This window comes from Chiroxiphia lanceolata, chromosome 1, assembly GCF_009829145.1.
Source record: "Chiroxiphia lanceolata isolate bChiLan1 chromosome 1, bChiLan1.pri, whole genome shotgun sequence".
Taxonomy (NCBI): domain Eukaryota; kingdom Metazoa; phylum Chordata; class Aves; order Passeriformes; family Pipridae; genus Chiroxiphia; species Chiroxiphia lanceolata.
The window spans coordinates 96,455,249-96,473,354 of NC_045637.1; the positions used below are offsets into that span (position 1 = coordinate 96,455,249).

The 18,106-nt window shown below is 35.1% G+C and overlaps 1 protein-coding gene across 1 annotated transcript in view; it reads left to right on the plus strand.

The window, feature by feature from the left end:
• ATP9B (ATPase phospholipid transporting 9B (putative)) overlaps positions 1-18,106 on the plus strand; it is a 156,606-nt gene that overhangs the window by 99,182 nt on the left and 39,318 nt on the right. The window contains exons 12-13 of the mRNA XM_032684665.1: positions 5,704-5,864; positions 16,232-16,374. Of these exons, the coding sequence (XP_032540556.1) occupies positions 5,704-5,864; positions 16,232-16,374 (304 nt within the window). The remainder of the gene's footprint in view (positions 1-5,703; positions 5,865-16,231; positions 16,375-18,106) is intronic.

An 18,106-nucleotide genomic window follows, 5' to 3' on the forward strand; every position in this document is an offset into this window, starting at 1 on the left:
CGTGCGGCGCGGGCAGCGCTCGGGGAGCGGCAGCGCCGGCCGCGCGCGCCCTCTGCCGACCGAACCGCGCGTGGCAGCTCTGCGGGAAACGGGAGCGACCGTCTGGAGTAAAGCACGGGCAAATGTCCGTGGCTGGGCTCCCTTCTTCTGTGTAAAGACAGGCTCCGAGAGGAAAGATCGGGCTGAAGAATATTTAGAGACGTTGGAGTAGCTTACCAGAGTGAAAAACTGCTAATGAAATCTGTATTTATAGTCAGCAGGATGTTAAGAATGGGTCACGTTCGGTTTCTCTCATCGTGATCATTTGAAACGTTATGTTTTGCTGCAAATAGAGTAAATTGTTGGCATGCAAATGAACCGGGATACAAATGAAAAAGAAGATACACTTAGGAAGGTTATGAAATCTGTGACCAGTATTTGACAAAATTAATGCCTTACTTGAAACAACTAAGTCCACTACTTAAGTGCAGTGTTGGATATAGCTCACTTACAGTTTTTACTATGGTAGACTGAACCTAGAGAGGGCTAAGCATCTCTGAAATTGTGCATAGGACTCTCAAGTTTCGCTTCAAGTATCCAAACTCAAATGATGTTGAGTCTGGGAAAGGCAATGATATAAAATGGATGAATAAAGGAGGCAGAGAGAAAAAGAACCATTTGAGCCCTCTTTTTCCTTTTAGCATTATAGATATTACTAGCTACAAGAAGTAATTTTGTTTCCAAAGTGATTCGTTTATTTCAGACATGGATATTATGTATTTACAAAGTGTGTTAAAGTAAAACCAGGCAAGTGGGAAAGGAAACTTCAAAATGTAATAGAAGTCTTCCGATTTTAAGAGCATTTAAACGTCTGGTTTTGAATATGCATTAAAAGACTAAAAAAAATGCAGCTTGAACTGCCATTGGATGATCACCATGTATTTCTTCTTGAGTTTTAAAATCTCTGCTGTTTTCAGTTCCTATCTGTTGGAGATAGACTTTTTATGTAAGAATACAGATAAGTATCATTTATTTCTTTAGGCATACAATTAACTCTAAATATCTAAAAATATTTCCTGAAATCAGTGTAGAATAGAGGTCATTCAGTTCCTTAAACATGCTGTCTTAACGTAATACTAAATATTTCAGTTTGCTCAAAAATTGTGTTGCATGAAGGTTGAATATTTTTTTTGCCAATGGAAAGACAGAAAATGTGCTGGAATAAAATGGTCGATTTTCTGGTTATCATTTCTGTATAAGTCCTCTGGAGTTGACTAAATAAATAAAGTTGATTTCAGTTTTATGAAGTCAAGTACACCACCTCCCCCTGCATTATTACTCAATTCTAAAATTATTAAAATCTATAATAGGGTTTTAGTGCTTAAAAAAAATGTACTCAAGGTTTCACTATTGCTCTTGCAGCTAAACCAGTGACTAGGCTGTTTGAAAACAGATCTGAGAAAAAGGAGGGAGAGATAGTTTTTATCACGAAATGGTCATTTGATATATTTCCATGGTTTTTTTGCTTTTCCTACCTTTGAATCTACTGATTAAAAAGAGTAAGTATAAGATATTGATTAAACAGTGTAACATACTGAATTTAAGATTGCTGGGGTTTATGTTAATCAAGAGGTTTGTAGAGAGACATATTTGTGCAGACTGTTGCTTGAGTACAGTGAATTAAGGCAAGATGCTTGGTAAAAATGAATTCACTTGCTTTACCTGTTTTGATTTATATTTGTATTAGCTTAATGTGGTCACCTGCATTGCTGAGCAGTCTTTGAATCGTGGGAATTAGGAGACTTAATAAAGAGGAAGCATTTAGACGTTCCAAAGTTGCTGTATGTGTTTTTAGTGTCAAAGATTAAGTTAAACAAATGTGTAAATTATGTGTCTCTCTATTTAGCCTTTAAACAAAGATTAATAATCAGTTATTGCTAGGGACTATAGGAGAGTTTTGACAGATTATTGAAGAAAGCCATGGGGGATTGGATATATGCAGCTAACTGTATATAGTCATTTATATAAAAATTTACTATTTTTTAATAGATGATGAAATGCTATGAATCATTTTCCTTAGGCAAAGCTTGTTTTTGTCAGTCCATAGCTGAAAGATATATTATTTCAATTTTAGTAATTTTAAATATTTATCTTACCGTTACATACCTTTAACATCTAAATTTAGGCTACAATTAATGGAAACATATTTAATATACTAGTATTCAAGGCTCAGTAAAGCTAACTTCAGAGCATGTATTAAGAATAGCAAAGAAAATTTTCATGTTTATGGTGCAAATTAAGGCCCAAGTCTATCTCAAGCATACATACCATGAAATTTCATTGTAGTCAATATGGTGTTTGGCAGTGCAGAACCAGACTGATTACTGAAATATAATTACCTTTGTGGAGGAATTTAGTTGCAGGGGGAAGTCTGTCCTAAGACTGTGCCTTAGTATTTCAGTAGTATTAAAGTAGGGCACTTGAAGGCTATTCATGAGCAATTATTTCTAATGCTGCAATCGGACATGTCTATCTCGTATTGGCCTTATTAGCCACCAGCGTGCCTGTAACAAATGTGGGTAGAGCCCTTTCCAAATCTTCGTTCACAAAGCCTAGCCATGATGATGATGGTGATTTCTAATGCACTTTAAACTGTAATTGAATAAAAAATGGCTGCACTAAACTGTTTTGAGAAATCTTTGCCATTGTGTAACATGTAATTGTCAAATTTTGCATTTCAGTATTCTAGCATTTAAAAAATTCTCGTTTGCCAAGTAATATACTTTTTATAATGTTAAAAGGATTGTTCTTTTACTACAATAATAGTTTCAGAAGATAATCTTTTCTAAAAGTTAAGCATCTAGGGCAGCAACAGCAATATTGTTTTTCAGCTGGTACTTCAGTAGCCAGAAAGGTTTTTGTTGTTTTCAACTTTTTAATTAAGATTTTTCTCATAAGATAATTCATTATACTGTGTGGTTTAAAATGTGAAGTGTAGACCTTTAATCATTCCCTCATTCAAAAATGAAATATTTCAAAAACTTGACACCTTTTTTAGTGCAAGTAGACAATTGACGGTATAAACCATTATTTTATTGAGAACCATTAGCTATTTAAAACTTTGTGCAGAAATTAAAGAGGAGCTAAATGGATTTGCAGTTGTTGCCATTAATAGCATTTTAGATTATACAGGCAATTATTGTGTTCATTAACGTAGAGCAGCCCCTTTGCAAAAGTATTGTGGTTTTCTTAGACTTTACATACAAATTTTCCCTTGGAGATTAAAATTTCCGGTGATGTGTTTAACTTTGTTAGCACAGTTGTTTCAAATACAACAAATATTATGACAAGTAGAAGCAAATTTGTTTTACTAATATGGGAAATAGCAATGAACATTGAAAATTACTCCAATTTTTAATTCATCTATTTCTTACATTGTTGTAATTATTCTGGTTATGATAATCTTCCTAAGAAAAGAAATCACTTTCATAAGATGGTATATTTTACAAATGCTTTGATAAAATCACAGTATAGTTGAAATGAACTTTATCCACTTCTGCAATACTGAGATGAATTTTAGAGTATGTTAGTGAATTTCTAAATGAAATATATCTGAATAATTCAACAGTGTTTCATTAGTCAAGTGCAGAAATTGTTTAAGTGGAAAGGCACGGAATTAAATTAATTAACTATCAGTACATTGAAGTAACTGATTTTTGAGAAATGGAGAATGCATTTCTATTAAAACTTTCTTTGTGTGCCTTCTTAAGTGGGGTTTTGTAATTGCCTTTACTTGCTATAGTAAATGAAAATATTAAAATTTGCTATGACCAATAGCGTGATGTATATTAAAAAGAATGACATTATTAGGAACAAACCAAATGTTCTTGAGCAAGAGATTTATTGTGTGGAAAATTTTTCATCATCAACTTTTTTATTGCCTTAATACCTCTCCAAACACATTTTTGTTGGATCCCAAACTTAAATTTGCATCTGTCTTCATCAATTAGAAAGGTATTAATGCTTTGAGTTAGCTACATATCAGTGTGCAGTGGACTAAATTTAATGTTTCTGTCCAAAAAGTGGCATTCTTTCCAAAGAAGCTCTTTATTCATTTCTGTTCTGGGGTGGGGTTTTTATGGGGGGTTGGAGAGGGGAGAGATAGGCTTTCACTACCGTGATGCAGGGGGGAAAAAAGTGTGAGGTAGTAGTTATGCATATTGCAAGACAGTGATTCTTTATTTTATTACAAAAAAAGACCAACTCTAGAAGGCCAGATTAAATCATTCCTTTCACTTTTTAATGGGATTTGGATGAATAGAGTAAAATATGCACTTTGCATTCATTGATAGCATCTTTAGGTTGAGGTAATTGAGTCTTTTTTCCCTGACTGAATGAATAATGACTTCATCTGATCCTCAGCGAGGCCTGAAACTTAGGCTGCCTTTGTCAACGCAAAAAGATCTGGGCTTTGAAACATGCTCTACTTCCCTGGCTTCATTTTTCTTCATTTTAATCCAAAAACCTATTTTTCTCAATAATTCAAGCATAAACTATGTAGTAGTTGAAGCAGCGGAAATTGCAAGATATTTGTCCTCGTTGTGCTGCTTTTTAAATGCAGCTGATAAATCAGCCGCTGTGGTCTTCAGCTGCCTGGTTCTCTAGGGAAGGGACAGCCCATGTGTAAGCAAGATTGCTGGAATTTTTAAGAACTATATTTAAAGTGCTTCTTTTGCAGACTGTTTGTTATCTAAGGAAGTGTTATGTTTTACTGGTCTTACTGGCAGGACTTGGAGATAAAAGGGGCGTCTGTGATGGGGCATAGAAAACTCTTCCTGACATAATTTTCCCACATACTTTACTGACTACTAGAGCATCCCAAAAAGTGGAGTAAAAATACCCTAGCTTACCTCATACGTTATTGAAATGGTGAGAGTCTTAGTTACATAGCTTAAATACATTTTTTTCATGAGAAACAGTGGATGAAAGATAGCCTCTCTTAATGTTTTTCTTGAAGTGTTTCTAAAATCAAATAGCTTTTTACTCATGAAAAGTTGAAGCTCTGGTTTACTATAATGGTTTGAAAATGCATATTTCACCTGATTGTTTTTTATTATTATATTGAAGAACTGAAAACTTCATGCAATTAAAAATGATTTCTGTGGAATTAATTCAGATGTACAGAGTGGGATGAGAGCATAGTGATAGGTGGCAGTGCATAAGTTATATGAATGAGAGGGCAGCTCTGTCACATGTGTGTTGATTCTCAAATCTAACAGGTGTTTGATCTTCTAACAGTCAATGAGCTTCCTACAAATGTAGTGTGCAGTGTTGGTATTTTTGTTGCACACATGACAAAAGAAAATTGTTCCTGCTCGTTTGTTCATCCTTAATGGTCTTTGCTCCTTGTCCTCCTGTGTTCCTATCCTGGATCAGGGGATGGGGGAGGGATTTGTCAGATGTAAAGGCATTCAGAAGGCTTGGCTGGAATAGTTCAAACTGGTTCTGGGCATTGTTTTTGTTCCATAACAAAGGAACATTTTTTTGCAAGCAAGTATTAGAATAATAATCAATGCAGGCATCAAAATGCAGTTAATTGTTACAAGTGCACAGATTTTTAATAGGTTGGAATAACCAAAACAAGTAATCACTAATTGTTTGCTTAGCAGAAGCATCAGTTTAAGAAAAACTCATGGCTAACATGATTTCTTTTTCTTCCTTCAGGTTGGCTTGCTGGACCTGGAGTTGAATCAACTGACTAAAGCCCTGTTTTTGGCTTTAGTTGCACTATCAGTTGTTATGGTAACCTTGCAAGGATTTGTAGGCCCATGGTATCGTAACCTTTTCCGGTTCCTCCTGCTGTTTTCCTATATCATCCCCATCAGGTATGTATAAGAATGAAAGCAAATACAGCTGTCTAATTTCACTGAATGTGGCTTTCTTGAAATTTATACTTGCTTCTCATTGCAAAGGAAATTGATCTTATCAGGATGGTGAAGGAGAAGGTGCCAACAAATCTGCTGATTCTTAAAGGATCACTATACAGAAAACAATACTGTTGTATTTTTTTTGTATAATGTTCATCTTGCTGGAGTAATCAGGATATCTAATCCTTTACTAGCATAAATGTATTAATAAGGATACAATCTTGGTATACTTGAGAACGTGGTTTTAGGAAGCGTGTAGTTGAATGAACCATTAAGTATATTTTGGAATTTTATTTTTAATACCTTAAATACTGAAATTGTTCCGTTTCTCTGGTTAAAATACAGATTTTTTTACCCCAGTAATGATTAATTTAAATTGAATGGCTGAATAATGTAGGTGCGCTTTTACAATGTAAGGACTTTTAACATGTGTAACCAAGTAGAGACTTGCCCTGAATTAATTAATTCATTAAGCATGAGTACTGTATATTCAAATTGCAGATAAACTGGAACAAGAAATAATATCCGTGTGTGTAATCAAGTCTTCTGTGGACACAGAAGTGAGAACACTGACTCTGAAATGAATTCTTTTCTTTGCAAAATAGAAATACTGTCTCTGTTAAAATACCCAGTGTTTAGATGAATGTAGTTGTTAATTTTAGATGCTCTCTAGGACTCTTCAGTTAGATGTGTCATTCACTAAGCCTAGTGACTAGCCACAGAGTTAGCAGCATCTAAACTGTAGATAGGTTTAAACCCTGCCTCCTCAGGCATGCACACAATACCTAAGTTGATGTAGTAAAGGAAAAAAAAAATAACAAGAGAATTTCATTATGCATTTTTATCTGAGTTTACATTACTTATGTGTTACTGTGTTCACATTTTTTAAGTACATGTCTGTATGAAGGAAATGGTATCATATTTGACCAATGGGATACTCAGGAAACCTTTGTCTTAATGTTTTATAACTTAAAGGACTTATATTTTTATAGTACTTTTCTGTTGCAAGGGAAAGTGATTATGTTGGTAAGTTGAAGAATCAAAATTTTGTGGTATCTTTCTACACACTGTCATTGTCATAACTCCCTTAATGCTTGTATGATGCTGTCCAGGTTGTCTTGTTATTCTCCCCATACACACGCAGTTACTGAGTTTTAAGCAATTTATCCATGTGAAGAGGCAAAAAAGGCTCCATTCCAGTGATTTAGTCTACATATTGCTGGAAGATGCATTTTAAGACTTCCAGGGGAAGGGAAAAATGAGCTAAGGATATAAAGGATCACTTGTCGTTCACTGTGTTCTTCCATAATAAACATAATAAGGCCAAACTTATATCTGTCTTTTAACTGTTTTAATATCTTTGTTATTGGATGCAAGAGGATTAAGAGCATATAAATGGTGTAAGTAAATTTGAATCTGTATTACAAGTTCAACATATGTATTACAAGTTCAACAATGAAAAAACATGTTCATTGAGCAGCTCATTTTCAATGTACAAGTTGCTTTGTGGACTTGTGGAATAGCTCTTCTCCAAAAATAATTTCTAGGATACATCTAATCCAATTTTTCAGTTGCTTGTGGGAGAGAATATACAAAGTCGAAGTATTACAGGATGTGATTGGTTTAGTTCTGAGATGGGCCATGTAATTACTCTCTGGAAGATTAGACGGGAATCTGTCAGAGAATGCTTTTCTCTGTAGAGGTTTATCTGTTTCTATACCAAATTTTCTTCAACCCGGATCATTCATAAATACAGGGTTGCTTCCCACACTGTCAGCAAAATACACAGCTTGGTCATACTGGTGTTTAAATATGACTACACTTCTCTGCCTTTCTTCTGGATGTTAAGCAGGGAAATGATTTAATTTTTAGGCTGTATTTGGAATGTAAACTCTTGAAGCTGAAAATTACAAGGCTAATGACATGGAAGCACCAGGTGTTGTCCTCTCATTATTTTTAGATAGCTATATGGGGAAAATAATGAACTTTTCAGAGGTAAAAGAAATGAACATGGGAGATTAGGATTCACTGGTAGAGGCAAAGCATATCTGAATTCGTGCGCACATGAAATGTGTTGATTGATAGTTTTAGAGAATTCAGAAAACTTCTAATCAGGGTTTTGCAGTTGTGTTTGGCTTTTGGTTTGCATAGCAAGGGAAAAATTCCAGGTATGCAATGAAAATAATTTTCCATGGCTGACATATTTGGTGAAGATTATCAGAAAGATGATCTTAGAGTTACTAGAGTTTAACTGATCTCTCTGCAGTCTCTCCCATAATTAGTAGGAAGAGGAACTTTTTCTTAGGTGCTCTGGGAAGAAGCTGGTTCCTTGTGATTCAGCTGCATCCTGAGTACTCCTCTAGATCAATGTTGCTTCACTATGTGCAGAGAATTACTGTGGAGCTTTTAAGACTTTGGAAGTGTAAACATAAGGCAACTGTAAAAAAACCCAACAACACAACAAAACAAAAAACACCCCAACAACCAACACCTACCCCCCCCTTCTCCAAAAAAACAGCCCCCAACATTGCACATGTTCTGTAGCATACAGGGAATTAAGCAAAATGGAGAAAAAGTAGTAGTAAACAAACATCAAAAGTTTAGCCCATTCTCTGAATTGCTTGTAAGTTAGAACCATAATGCACAAAATGTTTTGAACATCCCCACACCCCCAGAAATGCTTGGCCCCTAAAAATAATTCTGTTACTGACATTTTCTTTTCCTCTATGGAGGAAGCATAGCCCAGGGAAACTCCATAAGCAATAAAAAAGCTGCCATAAAAAGTTAAGCTATTTTATTTTCTTAAGATTTATCAGGAAAGGAGGATGTAAAGCAAGTCCTTGACAGACTGCCCAAAACAAAATAAATCTCTCTAGGATTATGCTCACCCATTCTCTGAATTTTTCCATGTTCCTTGTTATTTTCATGCCTTTTTTTTTTTTAGTAGGCTGTAGCCAGTTTGAGATACATTAATACATATCCACAGATTCCTCCAGTGACTCTGAGACCATTTCATTACTTGTTTTAAATAAAATCACTGATTGAAATACACCGTCCATCAGTTTACAAGATCTCGTCTGACTGTATCACCTAGTACAGCTGTCGTGTAGCAAGCTAGCAGGGAGCACGTGTCCTCAGGTATTGTCCATGCTGCTGCTCTTTGTGATACCAGCGTGGAAGTTCCTGGGCCTGTAATGTGGCCTTATTTTTTTCATGCTAATGAAAAGCCAGCACCGCAGGTGGGGGAAGGTGGGTCAGTTTTGGCATATTTATATATGTTATCTCTTACGTGGTTATCCAGTTTAAGTCTATTATGATGGTTATAGAGAAATTCTTTTTAATTTGATATAGTTTTAAAAATTAGGTTTACATTTTTATTAGGGGAGTATAGTTTACCTTTTATATAAAACCGATAATTACAATATACATTTAAAATTCTGATACAAATCATGTAAATCTTGAGGGATTTTTCCTTCTGTTTTTGCAGCTACTAAATTGGTCAATTGTTTTAGTTTTAGTTTTGCTTTTTAAAAACTGTCAGAAACACAGTTACACATATCTGTATTTTTAAGTGCAAGAGAATAGGAAAGTCTTTAATCAATGTGGGATGCAAGTTACCTGCTGTCATCTACTACTGAAATGAAAATTCCGGTGCATATGTGTATGTGGGTGCAGTAAAGATGGTTAGAGAGCCTTGCCACAAAACAATTCTGTTCTTTCCCTTGGCCTTTAGTTGCAACATGTCTTCATCAGCTCGCTTGGGCTGTCATAGCAATGATTCAGAAAGCCAAGGCTGAAGAAAAGGCTAGCCTTAGTGATGGTACTGCCCCTTCAAACTGGATCCCCTCCACCACCAAGTCGTGTGACTTTGTTCATTCATTGTCCAGTCTTCTTCCACAGCTTGAAAGACAAACTGAGTTGCACTTTGACTTTCTTTTGTTTAAAAAAGAAAAAAGGTATCCAGGAAAGTTTTTCAAGATAATTAAAATAATTTAGGCCAAGCAGTGTTTGGTGACATTGCTGCTTCACGTATACAGACATGTGAATGCCGTAGCTGCGTGTGCTTCTGCTTAGCTGTTAAGGAATGTAGAGGATTTACCATAAAATGATAAGGTATTGACAGGGGATCTGTTAAAAATGTGTATGACCCAGGTTCTATATTTAGTAGCAGTTTAAAGCTGGATTGACAGGGCCTTAATCATCTTTTTAGGAGGATCTCTTAGTTTTAGTGTGAACAGAAGCTGAAATATCTCTTGTCCTTTCCTTTGGACACCTCAAGGCTCCTGGTTACGGAGCAATTCTACCAAAAAGAGGCTGTCCCAAACGTCTGGAAGGAACTGCCTTGCACTTAAATAGTGAAGTTTTGGTGTACTGCCTGGCTCCTGCCTCCTTTTGTTTCTGGGTCTTAAGGAGAAGCATTTTAAATAAATCCTTCAAGTTATATCAGTCTGTTTTCAGGGGCAGTGAGGAAAACACTGCTAGGAAGTTTTATGTCTGAAATTCATTAATAGCCAATCAAATCCCAGATCATACAGATATGGAATGTATTCCTGAGATTCAGGGAACTCACATCTATGCAGACAGTCTAAGAGCAGCAAGCAGCTATGCTGCAATCAGTCATATTGTAGTTTCTGCTGTCCATGTTGGAGCTCTGATTTTTATAACGTATAGATGTGAGAGTATCAATATATGTAATCTCAAATATAGGGACAGATATATATTAGATATATGATGCAAAGGTTTCAGTGTGGAAGAGCTGAAGAGCTACTTGCAGAGTAAAATAAAAAGGCTTAAGCAAGTGGTTTAATACACATTCAGTGTGTTGTGCTTTTATACCATATCATGATATATAATGCAGTCTGTATAGAGACTGAAAAATATTATGTGAAGCTTCATGATATTTTACAAATCAATTTTGCAACAGGAGCTATGCTGTGTCTCTCTTACACTCCTGCATAACTTGATGTCCTCCACAAACTTACTCAGGGTGCACTTGATCCCCTCATCCAGATCATTGATACTGATATTATTTAACAGGACTGGTCCCAATGCTGAGCACAAACAGTTTAAAAAAGAAGTCATTTTTTTTTAACTGATCTATTGTAGTATATCTTTCTCCTTTCTAATCTTGCAACATTGCCTATTTGCTCCTAATTGTTTTTCTGTTTTTAATCTAATGGTATTACAGCAAGTAATGCCAGATTTGTGTGGAATATACAAAATTAATTTATGTTTTAAAAATTATTTGTATTAGACCTCTAATGTTAATGTTGTTACCTTTGTATAAGAGGCCTAATGAAAGGAGGCATCTGACCTGATAAATGTGATAATAACAAAGAAACATTTTTAATAGGAAACAGTTATTGTTACTCTGAGAAGAATATGCTACATTTCTTGTCCAAAGCCGCTTGTTTGACATGTTCTATTTGTATTTTGCACTATTCTGTGTTTTCAACCTGTAGGAAATTCATAGATTAATTTTTTCATTAATTATTCACCAGATTTCCTCCTGAGTTTTAAATTCTACCTGTTACAACATGTAATTATCTGTACCTAGGTTGCATGTGGCCCTTGAAAAACTGCATGTGCCACAGTCACTATAGCAATACAGGGTTGATATGCATTTTTTTGCCATACATATTTAAGCATAAATGTTTGGGATTGACTTCTCTTTTAAAGTTACATTCATTGCCTTGGTTTTATGCAAAGTGCTGTGTGTACCTTCTTTCCTTTTCTTTTATATGTTTACGTAATAGACAAAATTTAGAAAAACTAGTACAAGAGAGCTATTGGTAGCAGTTATTAAGCAAACAAACATAGTTCTAAGGCTCTCCTTGGAAGTATCAGATAGATAGCAGAGGAAAGTAAATAAAAATGCATATAGTGGACAAAGCACAAAGGTATATTATATTCCATTTTCCTCACCAAATAAAATATGAGAGGTGGGGAACTAGGAAAAATTAAAGGGATCACCTGTGGATTGATTTTTATTTATTTAGATCTTAATATAATATTGTGCTTAAATTAAGTAACTTCTGTTTTGTTCTATTTTTATTTCTTTAGTGACAGTTAATAGAAGTTACCAGGCTCCAAAAGTCACTTTCTGTGAAGATTTAACTTTCCACGCGCGTTGAAGTTAAAATATTTTAGTTGTTTCTTGACCAATAATTTTAAAATTATTCCATGTTTTTTTTCTAGATTGTGAATAATGCATATATCTGTGTATAGTTTATGGCTGTTTCAAGAAAATAGGGGTATGTCAACGTTAGGGGGTATAGCCATAGGAGATTTGGTACAGTTTTGGATACTAATAGGACCCAAATATCATCCTCAGTATTATCTTTAATAGAAAGAAGTCCTGAAAATAAAAAGACTATCTCAATTACTTTGTTTATTTTAAAATTAATACTACTGTGGATACTCATACTGTATCTGGAGTTTTGGCAGGATTTTGGTTTTTTGCTACCAAACTTCTACATATACAGAACTGCTCAGGAAATTCAAATAAAACTACTGTATAATTTTGATTCAAAATCATACCTGAATTTTATTGGGCACGATATGACTTTGTTCACAAAATTGTCTTTGCTAGCTTCATTAGGTCTTAATTGGTTTTCACTGAGTCGTGAATGGTAGAATGTTTCTGGAATATCTAAATGTATTTGTCAACCTTTCTCAGTGAAGGCCCTTGCTTATTGGCAGATTTGTCCATTTTGATGAAAAAAAAAAAAAACAAATCAAAAACCTTTACAAGGGGACCTAATGTCATTACAATTTGGGAAAAAAATGGGGTTTAGAAGTCATGTGAATATGAATGTTTAACCTAAAACGCTGCAGTTGTTTTTGAAGGAATAAAAGCAGAACTACACATTTTACTGTTTACACATTTTTAATGTGTAGTAAAAAGCAGTGTGGGTTCTGCAGTGTTGTGTTATTTAGTTGTTCTGAAGCTGAATTGCAGAGAAGTGCCACCCTGGCTCTTAATGTAATACATCCCCAGGTTGGATAGAAATTGCCTTAGGTTTGCCTGCTCTAGGGTAACTAGAGGTGTGCTGAGGTTCAGAGACAAGAAATTTGGTGTTATTGTGCTCGTTAAATACCTATTCTCTGCAACAGCCTTCGAATACCTATATTAACACACTGTGCCTAAATATTTCACATTAATTGGTTTGCTAAAAATTAGTGTTACTGATGCAACAGTGTGCTAATGCTACGTTGGATGCTGTTCTGTGCATTTTCATTAATAACTCGTGGTTTTGAATTGGATTAAATTGAGAAGGGTTTAAAAACTGGTGAATTTAAAATGGTTTTGGTTGTATAATGAGTTTCTTGAAGTCCTCAAAGAATGTCTGAGAAATTATAATATTATCAGGCACTGAAAGTAGCTTTTGGTTGAGTAAGCTTAGTGTCTCCTGGCTTTATTGTGCAAAAATTCTTGGGCTTTTCAGTGAAACCCTATTGGAGAGTTTTTTAGTTTCAAAAGCAAACTCACTGTTAATAGGCTGTCATCATTTTTAGTGTTACCTCAGTGTCCATAATGTGCTAAGTGATAACTGCAATGACTTCAAAGAAAATATGTCCTCTAAGACGAAAGGCATCAAGTGAAGGAAGTCAGAACAGAATACAATCTACAAATTTTAGAACTAATACTAAAAGAAGTATGTATAGCACTCATTTTTATTCCTATTTAATTCTTTATTCATCTTAACAATTTAAGCATGTACACATTATCTCACTGTGTGCCAGAAAGCTGTCTTGGACCATAGGAGTCATTGGGCAGATGTTATTTCTCTAGAGGCTAGTGGTGCCGGCATTCTATTAGGTCCATCAGCATAAAGGGGTTATGCTCTGTTCCACTTAGCAGTGCATGCTGGAAAGCTAGGGTAATTCCTAAAATGCCTTGATACTTTGAAATACATATTTCTCCTCACTGCTCAGCAAGAGAATCTGGGGTCTTTTTTCCTTTTTTTTTCCTTATCTTTAAATTATATTTGAGATGATAGTTAAATGCATATAGTTTTTAAAACATCAAAGCCAAGTGACACACATGCTTATAAGAGATGCAAGTGAAGATATGAGGTGCACTTGAGCTTTGTGAGACTTTTCTGATTTAATCTTACTGCAGTACGGTTTTTCCTGTCTGAGTGACTTTTGGTAGAGCAGCCATGTGGGTGTCTCTCTGTATCTGCCGTGTACCTGAGACTGCAATGCTTAAATAGAGCATTCATCTCAGAATTCATGTCTTGGTAGCCCAGGCCCAAAAAAAATGTAGCCGAAATACCTCTTTGAAGTGGTATGGTGAGCAGCTTTCATCCTTCAGTTAATCCGCTTGCTCCTGGCTGGAGCAAATGTCCAGCTGTTCTGAAATACAGAAAGTGTGCTTGTGTTTCTCTTGTCAAACTAGACAAGAGAAACTTGTACTTGACTGGCTAACTAGCAGGTTCTCCTCCATAAGAGGAGTAAATCTTTTGTGGTTCTTTGTGTTTCAGTCACAGGTGTGTTGGTTGTTTTTTTTATATTAACTCTGAAAGTTAATAGACATGCATAATACAAATACAGGTTGCTCAGTATTTGCTCTGGAGTGAGTAAGATAGGGTAAAACTGTAGTTAACCAGTGTGAGGCAAGTTTCTTCCAGTATTTTTCTTCTTATATTGTAGTATTTTCAGTAAAAAGAATCTGGTAGTCCTCCTTCAGTTGTCTGCCCTTTTTTTATATATATTGGCATGTCTGAAGAGAGATGAAGTTAGGCATGATATTGCAGAACTAGTGAGGGTCTATCATGAGGTAGAAGGGTGGTTTTCTGCTGATGATTTCAGTATGAAAATAAGAGGTAGTTAAAGTACAACATACCATCTTGAATGGACAAGAATCTTGTATCTTTTTGTGCTGCAACATGCAACATTGTCTTCTGCGTACAAATTCAGGAAGGCGGGGGTGTGGAATAAATTTTTTTTCAGTATGTGTCAAAATTTCAGGTATCCTCACAGTTCTAGTTAAATGCATCTCTTCTTTATGGGACGGTGCAATTCGTGGCTCACTGTTCCCCTCCACTGTTACCTCAGGTAATTCACAGTCTGTTGCTGTGATTGCAAGATGAAGATGAAAACTCTTCGTAGCTGCTCTTTTGTTTATGGTGTAAAGCAGCACGTCAGGACTGTTGAAAAAGGTCTGAAGTGCATTAGCAATATTTTGACCTTGAACAGTTTTGAGAGTCATGTTACTGTAAACCAGTTGCTTAGCTTGCTACTGTCCTACTTGTTCTTTTCAGTATTTCTGTTAGAGCAGAGTCAAGAGAAGTGAACATGTGCTTATTTCTTAGTCACTGCTCCTCTGACATGGTGGCAGGAACATGGTGAATAGCTAAACAAAATTAGCATTTAAATCTTTTAGAACAAGGTGGCATAGAGTTTTGAGTTGGAGCATTTAACTTTGGGAAGAGCAACGTGGTTAAATTTATCTTTCACCAACATGAGTGAAGACTTTTTTATTATATCATAGGAATACAAGGTGCAAGGGTAGTTAATTCTTGTATGATGTAGACATGATAATATCAACAAATGAATGTGCAGACAGAGTGAACTGGAAAAAAATAATTCTGATTTTTGCACTTCTATGTATATTCAGTACAACTTGCTGCAAATTGCAAATTTTCTAGTACAGAGTTACCCAAAGGTTACTTATTGCTGCTGGCAGGCTCTAGCCCCCTTGCTATCACATGAGGGTGCATTTTGCTGCTTCAGCAGTTCTCTTCTTGCAATAGACCCTCTGTAGCTACATTTTGGGAAGGACAACAACCTCGTTGATTGGTTGGGAAAAAGTTGACAAATATAGTTGTACTAACCTAAAGAAAAAAGGTTACTGGGGTTTTTTTAAAAAAATGGTGATCTGAAGAGGTACAAAAATATTTATAAGTTCACATCATGAAGAAAACATAGGTGATGTTTGGTTGTTTTAGCAGACAAAAACTGTGACTTGAATAGTGATCTGTTCTTGTTATACATTACTCTTATCTGTACAAAAGTAGTAATGTAATTATGTCAAAAATCTCCACAAAGTGTTGCAATCTGTCTCATGCAAAATGCATGATATTGCATTTATTTGTTTTGCAATATCTTCTAGAAGTCTGGGATGGAGCCTGAATTTCTGATGTCATATATACTCTACAAACACATAACAAAAGCCTTGTTCCAAAATTTTGGTGCACATAGATTTAAGATTTATTTTTTTCAGGTATCCTAAAAAGAGCTTCTAGTTTTATTTTTTTGGTTATAACTTTCACTTTGCCTAATATTCACACTGATTATGGTATAAATTTCCTTTGCAGTTTACGTGTGAACTTGGACATGGGTAAGGCAGCCTATGGGTGGATGATTATGAAAGATGACAATATTCCTGGAACAGTTGTTCGAACTAGCACCATACCAGAAGAGTTGGGACGATTAGTTTATTTACTAACGGATAAAACAGGTATATCAGGTTACAATTCTGAAATATGATACTTTTATAAAATTTCTAAACTTTATACTGTATTTGAATATGCTAACGTAAGAGTAGATTTAGACTACTGATTTTTGGTTTTCAGTAAAGTTTTAAGCATGTTCTTGGGGACTTTGTACCAATGGCTTAGGTAGGCCAGTACTTACATGCTAAAGTCAGTATTTGGTGGTAATCTGATTTATTCCAGTGGGAGCACTCCTTCTGTAGTAAGAGGACACTGGATTGCATGAGAAAGAGCACCACATATCTTACTCTGAGAAGACTCTGGAATAAGGAGTCACTCAGGACGCTGTTTTATTCTGCATTTCATTTCTACTGCAATATTGTATGATAATAACAGTTAAGAATAGCCTTTGAGAGAGCAAGTCATTTCCAAAACAAGTCATAACACCAGATTCCAAAATTAGGTCTGCTGTCACTATGAAGTTAGTTGCTGTTTAAGTTACAAAGGCCAGTTCTAGAACTGCTGAATGATTTAATCTTCAGAACTGTAATCTGTTACTCCACCTCAGCTGGTATACTGGAACCTGCAACCTTTACCAAGATCAGAAGGTAGGTACCAAGTGTGTGAAGTAGTAATAGCTTGTGTTATGCTTTCTTGGTTCTTTCTGAGATTGAATAAATCATTTCTGGTAGATCTGCTGGGTTTTTTAAGAAGTTGAACTTTTGAACTGAGAAAGTTGTTTCTCAAAAAGCTGAAGAATTCTTTTAGTGGTTTGAAATAGAATATAGTTTAAAATCATGAGAAACTGTTGGGAAAGGCAGGGGTTGACCTCTGTTATACTGTTCAGAAAGCATAATACACAGTTTATATCTCCTTCTGTTTAAAATAGTTCTTCATTCTCTCCCATGCTGAACACTTCCATTACTGCATATTTTGAAGTGAAATGTAAATGTAATATGTTGTCCCATTTTTAAAACACATTTTCATTTTTTTTCTATAGGTACGTATGTTATCCTATACATGTCTGAATACTGTTCCTCTATTTTGTAAAAGATCAAGTCAACTACCACCTTTCTTAGTATGTAGAAAAGTGTATTGCTAATTATAGTGTGGTAATCCTTCAAAGCGAGTGAACAATTCTTTTAACAAGTTTTATTTCAGTTAGCTAATGATTTCTATGTATTTGAAACTACTTATTGATTTTAATTGCACCCTTCATCATGATAATTTATGTAACTTTGAGTGCTGTCACATTGAAGACTTGAAATATGTAATTTACAGCATATGTTTGGAAAAAGAGAAGTATGTTCTAAAATAATGAATTTTCAAAACAATGTAGTAGCGTTGACTTGCCCAGAGCACTACTTTGTAAGCAAAGCCAACATCTACTTTTTAAACTTTGCTGAAAGAGATTCTAGTTACTGTACTAACCTGAAAATACAGTTCAATCTACTTACAGTCAGACTGCACTGAAAATTTTAGGTCTTGCTAAATAAAATTTGGTTTGCTCACACAACTCTATGATGCAGGAATTATATTCTGACTTTAGTGACCAGCTTGTATTCTGAGGCATAAGAATCAGTATATTATCTTCTTTTCCACAAGCTTTAGGTACCTACTACCTTGTTTGAGAATTAGAAGGTTGTTTGAAAAAAAGGAAAAAAAAAATGCTACCACTGTTCTACTTCTAGGAAAACAACCAGTACACAGAGTAAAAACAAAGTTTTTCCCCTTTAAAAAAACCAAACACCCCAAACC